The sequence below is a fragment of the Rutidosis leptorrhynchoides genome, chromosome 4, assembly GCF_046630445.1.
Source record: "Rutidosis leptorrhynchoides isolate AG116_Rl617_1_P2 chromosome 4, CSIRO_AGI_Rlap_v1, whole genome shotgun sequence".
Taxonomy (NCBI): domain Eukaryota; kingdom Viridiplantae; phylum Streptophyta; class Magnoliopsida; order Asterales; family Asteraceae; genus Rutidosis; species Rutidosis leptorrhynchoides.
In genome coordinates, this window is record NC_092336.1 from 38,222,174 (window position 1) to 38,237,437 (window position 15,264).

Below are 15,264 nucleotides of genomic sequence, written 5' to 3' on the forward strand. Positions count from 1 at the left end.
CATTTTATTGAGGAACCTGTTGAAATTATGGATCGAGAGGTTAAGACTCTTAAGCAGAGTAGAATTCCTATTGTTCGAGTTAGATGGAATGCCAGACGCGGTCCCGAGTTCACTTGGGAGCGTGAAGATCAGATGAGGCAGAAGTACCCGCATTTGTTCCCAAATGATGAGGAAACCCCTGCACCTGCTTAAATTTCGGGACGAAATTTCCGTAACGGGAAGGTACTGTAACGACCCTACTTTTTCCGTTATTTTTTACCGTTAATTATTTAATGACCGTTAACTGTTATTCGTGCCACGTCATTTCTATGACCTATATTATTATTTTTATAATAATATATTAATTATTATGTGTTATATGAATATTTGTATTCATATCTTAAATTGTACGTTTCTACGTGTTGCGAATTTCTATCCGGCGAATCTTTTTGGTTTTCAAACCAACGGTCGAGCTTTTAGGATTTTTAAGTCCTAATTATTTTAAATATGATATTTTAATGTCATATGATCATATATAGTGTTTATATATTTTATTCGTCGCGTATTTGTTATCTCTCCGAAAAATCAATCGCGCAGTGGTGTTTTCGCGTTTCGGGCTTCGTTCGGGCATTCGGGCCACAAGACTTCTTTCATTTATCAAGTTGGCCCACAAGTGGGGCCCACCCTTCATAATTCAGCCGAAAATATCAAGGGGGAGGGGGGTATTGTGCCATTTTTCCCAAACTTGTAGTTTTAGGGATCAAAACCTAATCGCTACTTCATTCTTCCCCATTTTCACATTTTAATTTTTGTTTCCTCCTCCCCTTGCTCTCCTTGCCGTCACCTACCACCAAGAACATCATCATCATCTCACAAAATTGTTAATCATTTCAAGAGGCTTTCAACATAATCGGATTCTACACAACGATCTCTACGCGTTCATATTACTTGATTGTTGATTAGGGTATAAACCCTAACCCTAGATTTTCAATTTTTCAATTATTTTTCTGTTTTTACATGTTATATTGATAGTATGATGATAATATCTTATTGTATTGTTGATTGTATGCGTAGAATTGCTCGATTGCATATTTTTTTCGGTTTGATAAAATTGGGACAGCAGCTTTTTCGTGTGTTTCTGATATTGTAACTGATTTTGATCATAAAATAAAGTATATAAATGAGTTCCTCTCAGCAAGACATTAATTTTAGACTCCGGATTCATGTCGTTTCGATTCCCGGAGCCCTAGATACGAGCAAAGTGGTATTTTGTTAAGATTGAAATCTGATTTTGGTATGAACCAGGTTTGGTCTGACTTTATGACCATATTTGGTGACTTTAGGGTGTGTTAGTGTGTTAGGACTGATGGTGGGGTGAACTTTCATGTTCGGGTCATCTCAACCCGAGCCACGAATCACCCGTTACGTCTAAAACACGTTTTTGATTGAATTGAAGTTCCAAGTAGTGTAATGGCTGTACATCACGACTTGTGGACCGTTCTTAGGGTGTTCTTGAGTGTATCAAAGTGTCGGGTGGTTTGCTTAGGCGGAGATATATGTAAGGCTCGCCGAAAACCGACACCCGGGGCTCAGGATACGACCCGATGAACTTTTGATTTAAAACTTATGACTAATTATTAAACTTATGATATAAATAATGGATTTCATTATCATTTAATTACTTATGATAAAAAAAATAATTATTATTATTTACCACTTATGATATATATTTATTATATCATTTAATTAATACTTATGATTTAATTAACATTTTAATTAAACATATGATTAATAATACTTCATTATTAATGGAAAATACTTATGATAAGTATTAAACTTATATTATGAGATTATTATAATAAGACTTATAATAAGGATTAATTAATTATTTAATTATTATAAGGCTTGGTTATTATTTAGTTATAATTTAATTATTAAATACTTATGATTTAATAATTATAATTAGAAACTTATGATATGATTAATAATTCATTATTAATTAATAATACTTATGATATGATTTAAAATTTATTATTAATTAATAATACTTATATTATGACTAATATTTAATTAATTAATTAAATACTTATGTTATATTAATTATATCATTTAGACTTATATTAACTTTAATAAATCATTTTAATTTAATTAAACTTATGTTATGACATAATTAGACATATTTAACTTTAATAAACGTTATAACTTATATTATTTTTATAACTTACACTTTTAAAATTAACGTTGACTACGTTTGACCAAGGTTGACTTTTGAGTTGACTTTCGGTTGACCTTGACTTTCAGTTGACTTTTGTTGACTTTCTAATTAAGAAAACTTTCCTAACTTATAAACTTTCCTAAAATAGCAACATTCTAAATTTGGAAACTTTCCAAAAATAGAAACTTTCCAAAAATAGAGACCTTCCAAAAATAGAAACTTTCCAAATATAGAAACTTTCCAAAAATAGAAACTCTTCAAAAATGGAAACCTGCCAAAAATAGAAACTTTCTAAAAATAAAAAGTGTGTGTCCATAAGTTGTTCCAATCAAACCATTGCATATTGAGTATTGTTCTATGTCTACTTGCAACATGTACAATAGCTATCATACTAAGACTTGACCTAAGTTAGTTATTTATATCGACCTGCTTTGTTTATAGGTCGGCGTTGTGATCATTTCTGATCACTGTACTACTTTTGTTGTTCGCTTACTTGTGTTGGTTACTTCATTACTATTAAGGTGAGTTATAGTCTCATTTTTCTATTTAAATCTTTTGGGATGAGAATACATGCAATTTATTTTATATTTTTGGACACATGTAGAAGTTGGTTTAAATTATTCATTGTGAGTTGAACAAAAATATTCCCTAGTCTGGTAACTGTAATCACTGGTTTCTACTAGTGAACGCGAATCCTATGGATAGATCTATCGGGTTTGACAACCCCATTTCGAGCTAGTCGCGCTAGTAATTTATAATCGGAATGTTTAGTACTTCGTATTTTGTTGTAGATACACTTGTTCGGTGTATATTATTTATTGTGTTTGGCAAGGGTAAATAAATGGTTAAGTGGTTACCAGGTGGCTCACGGTAAATGGAATAATGTTTTTATATGTTTTCTAGCATATAATTTTGTGGTTCAAAAGGGAGTTTTTATGTTTTCAAACATAAATTTTTATGGTTTAAATTAAATATTGTTTGCAATATTAAACCTATAATTCACTCAGCATTTTTGTTGACAGTTACTCGCATGTTTTATTCTCAGGTTCATGATAGATTGCTTCCGCTGTGCTTAGAGAGTCTGCATATTTATGATGACAGCTTTTGTTAAACATTAACTTGCATTCTATTTTGATACATTTAATAGTGGATGCTGTTGACTTTGTTTTGGTCAACTTTTGGTTAAGTAATAATGTACGGTTTCTCTAAACTTACATATTTTGGTAGGTTTCCTTTATAGGAAATCATTTGTAAATAAAGAATGCAAGGTTATTTATTAAATTCATATAGAGTTGTGATCAAGCTGTGGGACCAAGATAACGATGGTCGTCAAGTGTACTTTGACGGGTGGTTAAACTGGCCCTCCTACCCACTCTTCCCCGGGTGACTAGGTCCATGACCAACAATCTATGCTAGGAGGAGCACGTCAAGGCTGGAAGGACCTTACAGTCCCTACATGTGTAGTGACCCAAACTTTTCCATGTTTATATATATATTAAATGAAATTGTTATTTACATGATTAAGTGTTTCCAACATGTTAAGCAATCAAACTTGTTAAGACTTGATTAATTGAAGTAGGTTTCATATAGATAATTGACCACCCAAGTTGACCGGTGATTCACGAACGTTAAAACTTGTAAAAACTATACGATGACATATATATGGTTATATATATAGTTAACATGATTTTATTATAAGTATGTATCTCATTAGGTATTTTAACAATGAGTTATATACATAAAAATGAGACTATTAATTTAAGAAACTCGAAAACGATATATATAACGATTATCGTTATAACAACATCTTACTAGGTACATATGAATCATATTAAGATATTGATACACTTGGTTAATTATGTTAAATGATAAGTAAATATATTATTAAGTGTATTAACAATGAAATACATATGTAAAAATAAGACTACTAACTTAATGATTTTGAAACGAGACATATATGTAACGATTATCGTTGTAACGACATTTAATGTATATATATATATCATATTAAGAGATATTCGTACATCATAATATCATGATAATATAATAATTTAAAATCTCTTTTGATATTATAAACATTAGGTTAACAACATTTAACAAGATCGTTAACCTAAAGGTTTCAAAACAACACTTACATGTAACGACTAACGATGACTTAACGACTCAGTTAAAATGTATATACATGTAGTATTTTAATATGTATTCATACACTTTTGAAAGACTTCAAGACACTTATCAAAATACTTCTACTTAACAAAAATGCTTACAAATACATCCTCGTTCAGTTTCATCAACAATTCTACTCGTATGCACCCGTATTTGTACTCGTACAATACACAGCTTTTAGATGTATGTACTATTGGTATATACACTCCAATGATCAGCTCTTAGCAGCCCATGTGAGTCACCTAACACATGTGGGAACCATCATTTGGCAACTAGCATGAAATATCTCATAAAATTACAAAAATATGAGTAATCATTCATGACTTATTTACATGAAAACAAAATTACATATCCTTTATATCTAATTCATACACCAATGACCAAAAACACCTACAAATACTTTCATTCTTCAATTTTATTCATCTAATTGATCTCTCTCAAGTTCTATCTTCAAGTTCTAAGTGTTCTTCAAAAATTCCAAAAGTTCTAGTTTCATAAAATCAAGAATACTTCCAAGATTGCAAGTTTACTTCCAAGTTTTCTAAATCCATTCCAAGTAATCATCCAAGATCAAGAAACCTTTGTTACTTACAGTAGGTTATCTTTCTAATACAAGGTAATAATCATATTCAAACTTTAATTCAATTTCTATAACTATAACAATCTTATTTCGAGTGGAAATCTTACTTGAAATTGTTTTCGTGTCATGATTCTGCTTCAAGAAATTTCAAGCCATCCAAGGATCCTTTGAAGCTAGATCTATTTTTCTCATTTCCAGTAGGTTTATCCAAGGAACTTGAGGTAGTAATGATGTTCATAACATCATTCGATTCATACATATAAAGCAATCTTATTCGAAGGTTTAAACTTGTAATCACTAGAACATAGTTTAGTTAATTCTAAACTTGTTCGCAAATAAAAGTTAATCCTTCTAACTGGACTTTTAAAATCAACTAAACACATGTTCTATATCTATATGATATGCTAACTTAATGATTTAAAACCTGGAAACACGAAAAACACCGTAAAACCGGATTTACGCCGTCGTAGTAACACCGTGGGCTGTTTTGGGTTAGTTAATTAAAAACTATGATAAACTTTGATTTAAAAGTTATTATTCTGGGAAAATGATTTTTATTATGAACATGAAACTATATCCAAAAATTATGGTTAAACTCAAAGTGGAAGTATGTTTTCTAAAATGGTCATCTAGACGTCGTTCTTTCGACTGAAATGACTACCTTTACAAAAATGACTTGTAACTTATTTTTCCGACAATAAATCTATACTTTTTCTGTTTAGATTCATAAAATAGAGTTCAATATGAAACCATAGCAATTTGATTCACTCAAAACGGATTTAAAATGAAGAAGTTATGGGTAAAACAAGATTGGATAATTTTTCTCATTTTAGCTACGTGAAAATTGGTAACAAATCTATTCCAACCATAACTTAATCAACTTGTATTGTATATTATGTAATCTTGAGATACCATAGACACGTATACAATATTTCGACCTATCATGTCGACACATCTATATATATTTCGGAACAACCATAGACACTCTATATGTGAATGTTGGAGTTAGCTATACAGGGTTGAGGTTGATTCCAAAATATATATAGTTTGAGTTGTGATCAATACTGAGATACGTATACACTGGGTCGTGGATTGATTCAAGATAATATTTATCGATTTATTTCTGTACATCTAACTGTGGACAACTAGTTGTAGGTTATTAACGAGGACAGCTGACTTAATAAACTTAAAACATCAAAATATATTAAAAGTGTTGTAAATATATTTTGAACATACTTTGATATATATGTATATATTGTTATAGGTTCGTGAATCAACCAGTGGCCAAGTCTTACTTCCCGACGAAGTAAAAATCTGTGAAAGTGAGTTATAGTCCCACTTTTAAAATCTAATATTTTTGGGATGAGAATACATGCAGGTTTTATAAATGATTTACAAAATAGACACAAGTACGTGAAACTACATTCTATGGTTGAATTATCGAAATCGAATATGCCCCTTTTTATTAAGTCTGGTAATCTAAGAATTAGGGAACAGACACCCTAATTGACGCGAATCCTAAAGATAGATCTATTGGGCCTAACAAACCCCATCCAAAGTACTGGATGCTTTAGTACTTCGAAATTTATATCATATCCGAAGGGTGTCCCGGAATGATGGGGATATTCTTATATATGCATCTTGTTAATGTCGATTACCAGGTGTTCACCATATGAATGATTTTTATCTCTATGTATGGGATGTGTATTGAAATATGAAATCTTGTGGTCTATTGTTACGATTTGATATATATAGGTTAAACCTATAACTCACCAACATTTTTGTTGACGTTTAAAGCATGTTTATTCTCAGGTGAATACTAAGAGCTTCCGCTGTTGCATACTAAAATAAGGACAAGATTTGGAGTCCATGTTTGTATGATATTGTGTAAAAACCGCATTCAAGAAACTGATTTCGATGTAACATATTTGTATTGTAAACCATTATGTAATGGTCGTGTGTAAACATGATATTTTAGATTATCATTATTTGATAATCTACGTAAAGTTTTTTAAACCTTTATTTATGAAATAAAGGTTATGGTTTGTTTTAAAAATGAATGCAGTCTTTGAAAAACGTCTCATATAGAGGTCAAAACCTCGCAACGAAATCAATTAATATGGAACGTTTTTAATCAATAAGAACGGGATATTTCAACATGTCCTAAGTTCCCCTTTACGAAGGAGCAAAAAGTCAATCTTGGTGCAGCGACCCCCGCTATGAAAAGTGGCTAACTGATAATCCCTCTTCTTGAAGAAAGAGTTTGCTATAACCAACTCGTGGGCAATGGCAAACTCAAGAATTGAGCGCCCTTCTTCGTTTCTAGGACCAAACCCAAAGCCCCCATGGGCTCCTTCGTAAACTTCTGCCTCCGCTCCAATGTGTCCATTCAGATCACCCCCAATAATCAATCGATGATCCGCTGGGCTCCCCCTCACTACCTCATTTAACAATTCCCAAAAACTCTTCTTTTCAGCATCACTTAAACCCATATGAGGTGCGTATGCGCTAATGACCGTGAAAGTCTCTTCCTTATTGGTAGATATTGTTACTATTCTATTTGAGTGAATCATTTTTATTGAAATTTGAGTGAACATAAAATTACTTTTATCATACTAATATATAAAACATCCCGTTCGATTAATTTCTCATTAATTTTTCAACAAAATGATAAACGTAGCTTTATGGATTACGTTTAAACTTTCCATATATAGACCGTTTTGATACTAAAATTATATAAGCAAAGTCGATGTTAAAAAATAAATATGCATATTTTGTAATTTAATTTAATATAATTTTAAAACTTACTTATGGTATGTTTAAATGTAAATGCTTACATTTAGCATTCTCAATTTTTCAATTTGTTCGAATAATATTAGGGATGGCAATGGATCGGATATGGAGCGGATGATGCCGTATCCACATCCATATCCATTTAGTTTTTGTTCATCCATATCCATATCCATATCCATATCCAGTGAATTAAGCGGGTTAATGGATATCCAATGGATATTAAAAAAATGTTATGATATTTTCTAATATGCGATTAAAATAAAAATTAAGTGTAACAGAAATAAATATAACATGATATATTTAAATTATACCCATAAGAATGTGTAATCTTTGTCGAAGATATAACAAAATTTGTTAAATTTTACTTTAAAACATGAATTATGAAAAATTAAATATGAAATTTGTAAGTTTATTTTGTTAAATATGCGTGTTTTATTGTAATATATTGTAGTTATTTCATTATAAGGTTGAAAGCATATATAAATCTAACGGTAAATAAACTTGTAATAGTAAATATGTAAGCATATATCTATATTTATGTATTTGTATATGTATTTCGGGTGATAATGGATATATTCATGGATGAAACTTTTCATCCATGTCCATATCCATATCTATTTAGGTTCATCCATATCCATATCCATATCCATTTAGGTTCGTCCATATCTATCACGAAGCAGGTGGATCGGATGGATATCCACCGGATCGGGTGACCATGGCCATCCCTAAATAATACCAACAATTAACAATTTTTTCGAACTTGGTTATCACTTAGTTTTGGAACCACATACACACCGTTGAAACGCGAACATTAAAAGAGCCCAACAGCCGTTAAAATAAACAGCGTTATAACTTTTCATCCATATTGCCCCATAACGACTAAACGGGGACCGTATAAAATCACACACACACATAAACACGCACTCGAAAACTTGGTTTCAGAGAGAGAAAAAAGAAAGAGATCTGAACTGACAATAAATCCTATCTTTCATCACCCCCCCTCTCTCCGTTTCCGTCATCATCATTTCCTTCACTTATACATACACAATTCTATCTCTATAATACCTTCCACAACAATTGAATTACACAGCTGTTAAGTTAATTCAATGTATATAGCTACAGGAACACAAAATTGAGCTGAATTTCGTTATTTCGCAAGTCAATTGTCTTCAAATTCACCTGAATTTCGCAACAGAATTATCGGATTTAGTCACGGTACGTATTCATCTTTCGTATTCCGATCTCGTTCTATTAATTTTTTGTTCATCTAAATAATAAATTCAGTATCACGATTACAGTTACAATTATGATTATATTTGCTGCAACTATGGTGAATTTTGTGTGAATTAACAATTTCAGTTTTATTTTGTGTATATTTTATTTAAAGGTGGATCAGAATTACGTGACGAATGCGCTCCCAATCAAGGAAGTTGTAGAACAGGAGGCGCAACTGAAATCACGTCATCTACATGAATTCCTGGTGCTAGATCTGTGCTCCGTGATTCCATAACTGAAAATTCAATTATTATATTTGATAATTAATAATTGGATTAAATATAAAATCTGTGCATCTAGATGGAGCTACCTCAACCACGTCCTTTCGGAACACAAGGTACGATAACTGAATTATTATGCATATATATCTATATCTGGTTACATTTGTATGATTTATATCACATGAAGTGCACGTGTGAATACGTACGTGTGTGTGTGTGTATATATATGGACGTTGAGAAGGTGAGGGTTGACGTCACGTAACAGAAGGGGGGAATTATTGTTATGAGAAAATTAGGAAGTGATATTGTTGAATTTATTTGCAGGTAGGAAACCTACGCATGACTTTCTTTCGCTTTATTCACCTGCTCACCAGGATCCATCTGCTGCTACTAATTTTCCCGGTAATTTTTTTTTTTTTTTTTTTTTTAATAAATTCTCGATCCTTTAGAATTTTATTTTCATCATACAAATTCACTAGTCTAGTTAAAGTTGTAAGGAAATCTGCGCATGACTTTTTTTAAATATTTTTATTATTAGGAAAATTGCCCACAAAACTAACACAAAATCAAAATTTGTTTAACAGCAAGCATATTATTAGATTTATCTTTTTAAAAAAGTTAATTTTTTTTTTATCAGTAAAATTCATTTGTAGTCAATAATAAATGACTCAAGGTTCAATTATTAAGGGAAGACCTTGATATGTTTTCTATCTCTATTTTTCATTAAAATCATTTATTTCTAATGTTTTTAAACTGAAATTAGACTCATTTTTTTTTAAAAAAAAAAAAGAAAGAATAAATTTTTCATTTTAATGGATAAAAACTACTATTATATACTACTAACGAATTAGTTTTGTCATTGAAATGTGGCAGGATGATTTATTACATTTTCTGTGATTATTACAGTAAATATTTTATGAATAAAAAATATATAAATAAATAATGTTTGTACTAAAACTTTGTTGAAGATAAAAAGCATAATATTGATATGACATCTCAGGATGTAGATGTTTATTTATGAAGAGTAAATGATAAATAAAGAAAGTTAAAAAACAGATGAGAAATAGAAAAAGACTAAAAGAGACGAAAGAAGATAAAGAAAGGACGACAAAAACGATAGTAGAAATGTCTTTGTTGGGATCGGTGCTAGAATTGTTAATCTAATTTTGTTGGATCCATGTTGGCTATCACGTGATGCATCCATACACCTGACCTAGCCATATTTCCATTTATTTTATAAATTACCAATCCCATATATTTTTTCACCTAGAAAATGTACCATCATAAAGAGAGTTATTATTACTAGTATAAATATAAATCTATTTTCTTGTTTTTCCTTCAACAAATATATTTTAACTGATAATTTTTATTTGTTTAATCCATTAAAAAGGTGGCTATCTTGAAACTCATGACTTCTTGCAACCACTTGAATGTGTCCGTAAAAGCGTCGCTAAAGAAGGAAATAAAGTCGAAGAATCAGTAGCTGGGAAGTCGGTCCCGCCAGCTGGAACTACTGCAGTCGAACACATTCTTCCTGGTGGTATTGGGACTTATAGTATTAGTCACATTTCTTGTATTAGTCAAAGTCAAAGGATGCCAAAGGCCGAGGGGGTCGTGATCACGGCTGCTGCACAATCTAGTGGTAGTGATAAAAATGATGAAAATTCAAACTGCAGTTCTTATACTGCAGGGAGTGGTTTCTCGCTTTGGGAAGAATCTGCCGGAAAGAAGGGAAAGACAGGGAAGGAGAATATTGTTGGAAATCTGCATATGACAAGAGGTATGATTGTTGTAAAATTAGTTAGTAGGAAATGGGTCAAAATTGCCACCTGTAAAAATTATGTATTGTTGTGGAAACTGATCATACTTTTCAAATGTTGCTAAAAGAGGGTGGCATGAAGATTGGAGGAGTGCCATGGATGACATCAATGGAGCGGCCATCACAGTCATCATCCGCCCATCCAACAACCACCATGTCATCTTCTCGGTCTGTTAGTTTCTTTCCACTCTGTAAAATTTAAATTTTAATTAATAATTTAAATTATGCATGCATACTTATGTAACCATCTTGTGATGATTTGCAGTCCATCAGCCCAAAAGAATCCAAGTTTCGTTGATATGTTGAAGTCTGCTAAAGCTACTCGAGACGACGAAGATGATGAAGAAGAGTTTGTTATCAAGAAAGAACCATCCTCAAATTACAAAGGTATCTATCCTTTCTAAAATTCGGTACTTTCTCTCACACGAAATGAAATTCATATTCTCAGAATGTACAAAATACTCCTGTAAATTGATAGGTGTTTTGTCTGTTAAAGTAGACACGACGCAGCATGAACAAAAGCCGAACACCCCACGCTCAAAGCATTCTGCTACTGAGCAACGTCGAAGAAGCAAAATTAATGACAGGTATATATGCCTATAGCTCAACACTTTCTACTATACACATGTTTAGACATTTATATAGGACCCTACAAACACTGGGGAGGTGGTAAAACGACCCCATCTATTCTATTAATGGGTCCATTTGGGTTGCGTTCTATGATTCTATCTTAAACTAGTCAAAACGGACACAACAATAGCAAGTTGGCCGAAATCTACTTTTTATGTGTACCACGTACTTGGATTGTTTTAATCAAACATTTCAATTATCATTGCATGGTATTTGAGATCTAGTATGATCCATTGGCTGAACTTGAACCCGGATACAGATGGGGTGGGTGTAAAAACTTAATAAATTTTTCATTGTCAGCAGGGGTAAACACTAGAGAACCTTATTTTTTGGTAAATTTTTCATTTTAGTGTAAAAAAATTTTCCGTTAAATTCGGGACGGATACCCCTTTGGGTAAACACTATGTTCCGCCCTAATGATCATTGTTGAGGTTGATATACAATCTTTCTATACATGTGCAGATTTTCAATGTTAAGAGAACTCATCCCTCACGGTGAGCAGAAGAGAGATAAGGCGTCATTTTTGTTAGAGGTATACAATGAGGGACTTGTCTGATACATCTGATAGTTCAAACCGAAAATCCTCTCTTGTTGAAAAGTACATTCGTAAGCTAGAATCGAAAAGTATTTAAGCTTTACTATTTGAATTTCATAGGTTATTGAGTACATCCAGTTTCTACAAGAGAAGGTACACAAGTATGAGGATTCATGTCGTGGATGGAATAACGAACAATCTACTATAATACCATGGGTAAATTCAATCTTTCAGCTTTTGACTGAAAATTATTAATTGATTGTTCCAATAAAGATGAATTTGTATTAATATCTAACTTTACTAGCTGTCTTGATTCGAACAGAACAATAACCAAAAACCAACTGAAGGATTCGTTGATCAACTACCAGTCAAGAACAGTGTATCTGGACCAGCATTGGTCAACAAGAGCATTGCTGCCTTAAACCTTCCCACAAAGGCGCAAACTTTATCAGATTCCGACTTAAGTTCTCATGAAACAATGAAGGAAGTTTGTCAGCACACACGGTTAGCCAATAAAGGATCACCTTTTCCTTCACCTTTGCAGCCAAACATATACTCTCCTGGTTGTGGAAGCTCCAGTGTGACTGCACCACTTCCTTCAACTCTACCATCTGATACAGCCAACACTGCAGCCCAGTTATGGCACACCAGGTCATATACAACCGATTGTACTGTTTCTGGTGATAAGTTGAAAGATCAAGAACTAACAATTGAAAGCGGCACAATCAGTATCTCAGCAATTTACTCTCAAGGGTAAGAGTCTATTATTCTATTCATGTAGCCTTAATCATCGAGTCTATTTTGCTTAAAATTTCCAATTTCGATCCTTTACTTATAAATGGGTCGAAATGGGTTTTGTTTTTCTCCACAGTGGGTCAAAAAGTATAAATGCGCTAAACGGGTCAAAGGGTTGAAATTTAACTATGTTTTTGGTGCACACAACCTCTAAATTGCTTTATATAGAGAATTAGCTTCATTAAATATTACGAGTAATTTTGTACCCTTTTTCTAACCCTCCCATCTTATCACCTCCAGTATTGATTTTTGTGAACTTTGATTTACTACATGCTGACAAATAGATGTATATACAGGTTATTGAGTACGCTAACACAAGCGCTGCAAAGCTCCGGTGTGGATTTGTCACAAGCCAATATTTCGGTACAAATTGACCTGGGAAAAAGAGCAAATAATAGTACACACAATTCTTCAACACCTATTCTTAAGGTACTTGCATTTTCTAATAATCAGATCAATAAAATAAAATAGTAATAATTAGCATCAGTTACACCACTAGTTTCAGTCATAACTCGTTCTAGTGTATGATTTGGAAACAGAAAACCGAAGTTCCTCCGATTGAGGAAATTCTGGGACGTTCAAGACTTTCAAGCACACGGGAGGACAATGGCGATAAATCCTTGAAGAGGTTTAAGACAAGCAGAAATTAAAAGTTACTAGGACAAATTTAACTAATATTTGGTATTAAGTACTCAACTCATTTTTCCAAAGGGTGATCCTCTTTTAGCTTATGAGGATCATTTCTGTTTTTTCTTTCTAATTGTCTTGCAGATAAAATACATTGTACATGCCTGGGGGGTTGCACAGAATATTCTGACAAAAAATGAGTTATTATTATTATTATTATTTTATTATTATTATTATTATTATTATTATTAAACCTTAATAATAATTACAGTAATTTTTATTATTATTGCTATTAGCATCATTATTATTCATTGCCATATCTGTAGTAAAGAGGCTCCATTGTTAGATTTTAAGAAGCCGGATTCATATGATTGAAGAAAATTGATTTTCTGAATGTTTTTAGATGAGATTGTCATTGTTGTATTGTAAATTGTATTGTTACTTTATTAACTGATGGAGTTATACATTTGGCTTTCACCTATAGTCAGTTTGTAAACACATATATTTTAAGCACTAAACTATAGAGTAATTACTTGTTCATAATCTGTTGGACTTCACCCTTCTTCAGTACCCCCAGGCCCCAAATCAGGGTGTCAAACAATAAAAGCCAACTCTATCAAACTGTTATGACTAGTTTTAACACAAAATTATGTTTACCAACAAACACGAATCTATACTTCCAACATATGTGCACATATCAATAACTCTGTGGACAATTATATTTTATCCAGGGATTTTACTCGTTAGTGGGGACCCAATGTAGTTGTAGCTACGGAGGTTTCTCTGCAACGCATAAAAAATATATAACCCTGAAATGTCAGGGAATTTCTATACGTAAATATGCATTTAAACCATTACCAAAATTAACCAATAATAATAATAATAAAATAATATTGATAACAGGTAAACAATAAAAAAGAAAGAAAAAAAAAATACTAATAATAGACCCAATCTCAAACCTACAATCTACGATCAACGCCTAACACACCACTAACTCGAGGGTGGTTAATTAACTAACTAATCCACAAATACCTCATCATAAGATACTTACAAGCTCTGTCTGTAATAGCTGCTGCAACCATTCTTCTTCTTTAGGTCTATCTGGAATAACCACTCGTTTTTTCGGACTTCCCATACGTGTAGCATGTGCATCTTTTACAGCAAATGAAAACTCATACCAGCTCAATGATCCACTCGTGTATTTGTCTATTAGTTCAGCTATAACCTTTCTATTCAATGATATCATTTTCTTGAAACCTAAATATCTGAAAAAGATATGAGACAAGTTAATCTTTATGGGTGTGACTGAATCGTTTATAATAGTGACGTAACAAAGAAAGAACAAATTTTTGTACCTTCAATGACTTTCTACAACTTTGGCCATATTGCCATCGTAAGTTAGGATAAAAATGTCACTTTCCAACGATACAAGATAGTCCAACGCTGCCATTTATGACGAATGATTTTGAATAAGCTGAAGGTCATTTGCTCCAAAAAAACATCTCTTTTCTTACCTGTATAAGAAAGAAAGTTAGAATCTGCCATTCGAGATGAATGATTTTGAATAAATTTAAGCCCTTTCTTTTTGGAAAGTTGGGTTTGAAATCATTGACAGGATAGAAACCACCC

The 15,264-nt window shown here is 32.2% G+C and overlaps 2 protein-coding genes across 4 annotated transcripts; one reads left to right on the forward strand and one right to left on the reverse strand.

Moving 5' to 3' along the window:
• Nucleotides 1-7,093: 7,093 nt before the first annotated feature.
• LOC139840569 (uncharacterized) lies at nucleotides 7,094-7,513 on the reverse strand. The gene has a single exon (XM_071830832.1). The coding sequence runs from the start codon at nucleotides 7,511-7,513 to the stop codon at nucleotides 7,094-7,096; it is 420 nt and encodes a 139-aa protein (XP_071686933.1).
• A 1,138-nt stretch (nucleotides 7,514-8,651) lies between these two features.
• On the forward strand, nucleotides 8,652-13,840 carry LOC139843206 (transcription factor BIM1). Of its 3 annotated transcripts, XM_071833271.1 has the most exons (13): nucleotides 8,653-8,948; nucleotides 9,121-9,213; nucleotides 9,309-9,345; nucleotides 9,554-9,631; nucleotides 10,620-11,009; nucleotides 11,117-11,216; nucleotides 11,314-11,435; nucleotides 11,527-11,635; nucleotides 12,141-12,210; nucleotides 12,334-12,429; nucleotides 12,536-12,966; nucleotides 13,305-13,437; nucleotides 13,548-13,840. In XM_071833271.1, exons 3-13 carry the CDS (start codon nucleotides 9,309-9,311, stop codon nucleotides 13,656-13,658), a joined length of 1,677 nt encoding a protein of 558 aa, XP_071689372.1. In that variant the 5' UTR covers nucleotides 8,653-8,948; nucleotides 9,121-9,213; the 3' UTR covers nucleotides 13,659-13,840. The 3 variants fall into 3 exon arrangements, with proteins under 3 accessions (XP_071689373.1, XP_071689374.1, XP_071689372.1); XM_071833272.1 differs by having other exon boundaries at nucleotides 8,652-8,948; nucleotides 9,121-9,345; nucleotides 11,545-11,635; XM_071833273.1 differs by having other exon boundaries at nucleotides 8,652-8,948; nucleotides 9,121-9,345; nucleotides 11,548-11,635.
• Nucleotides 13,841-15,264: the final 1,424 nt, after the last annotated feature.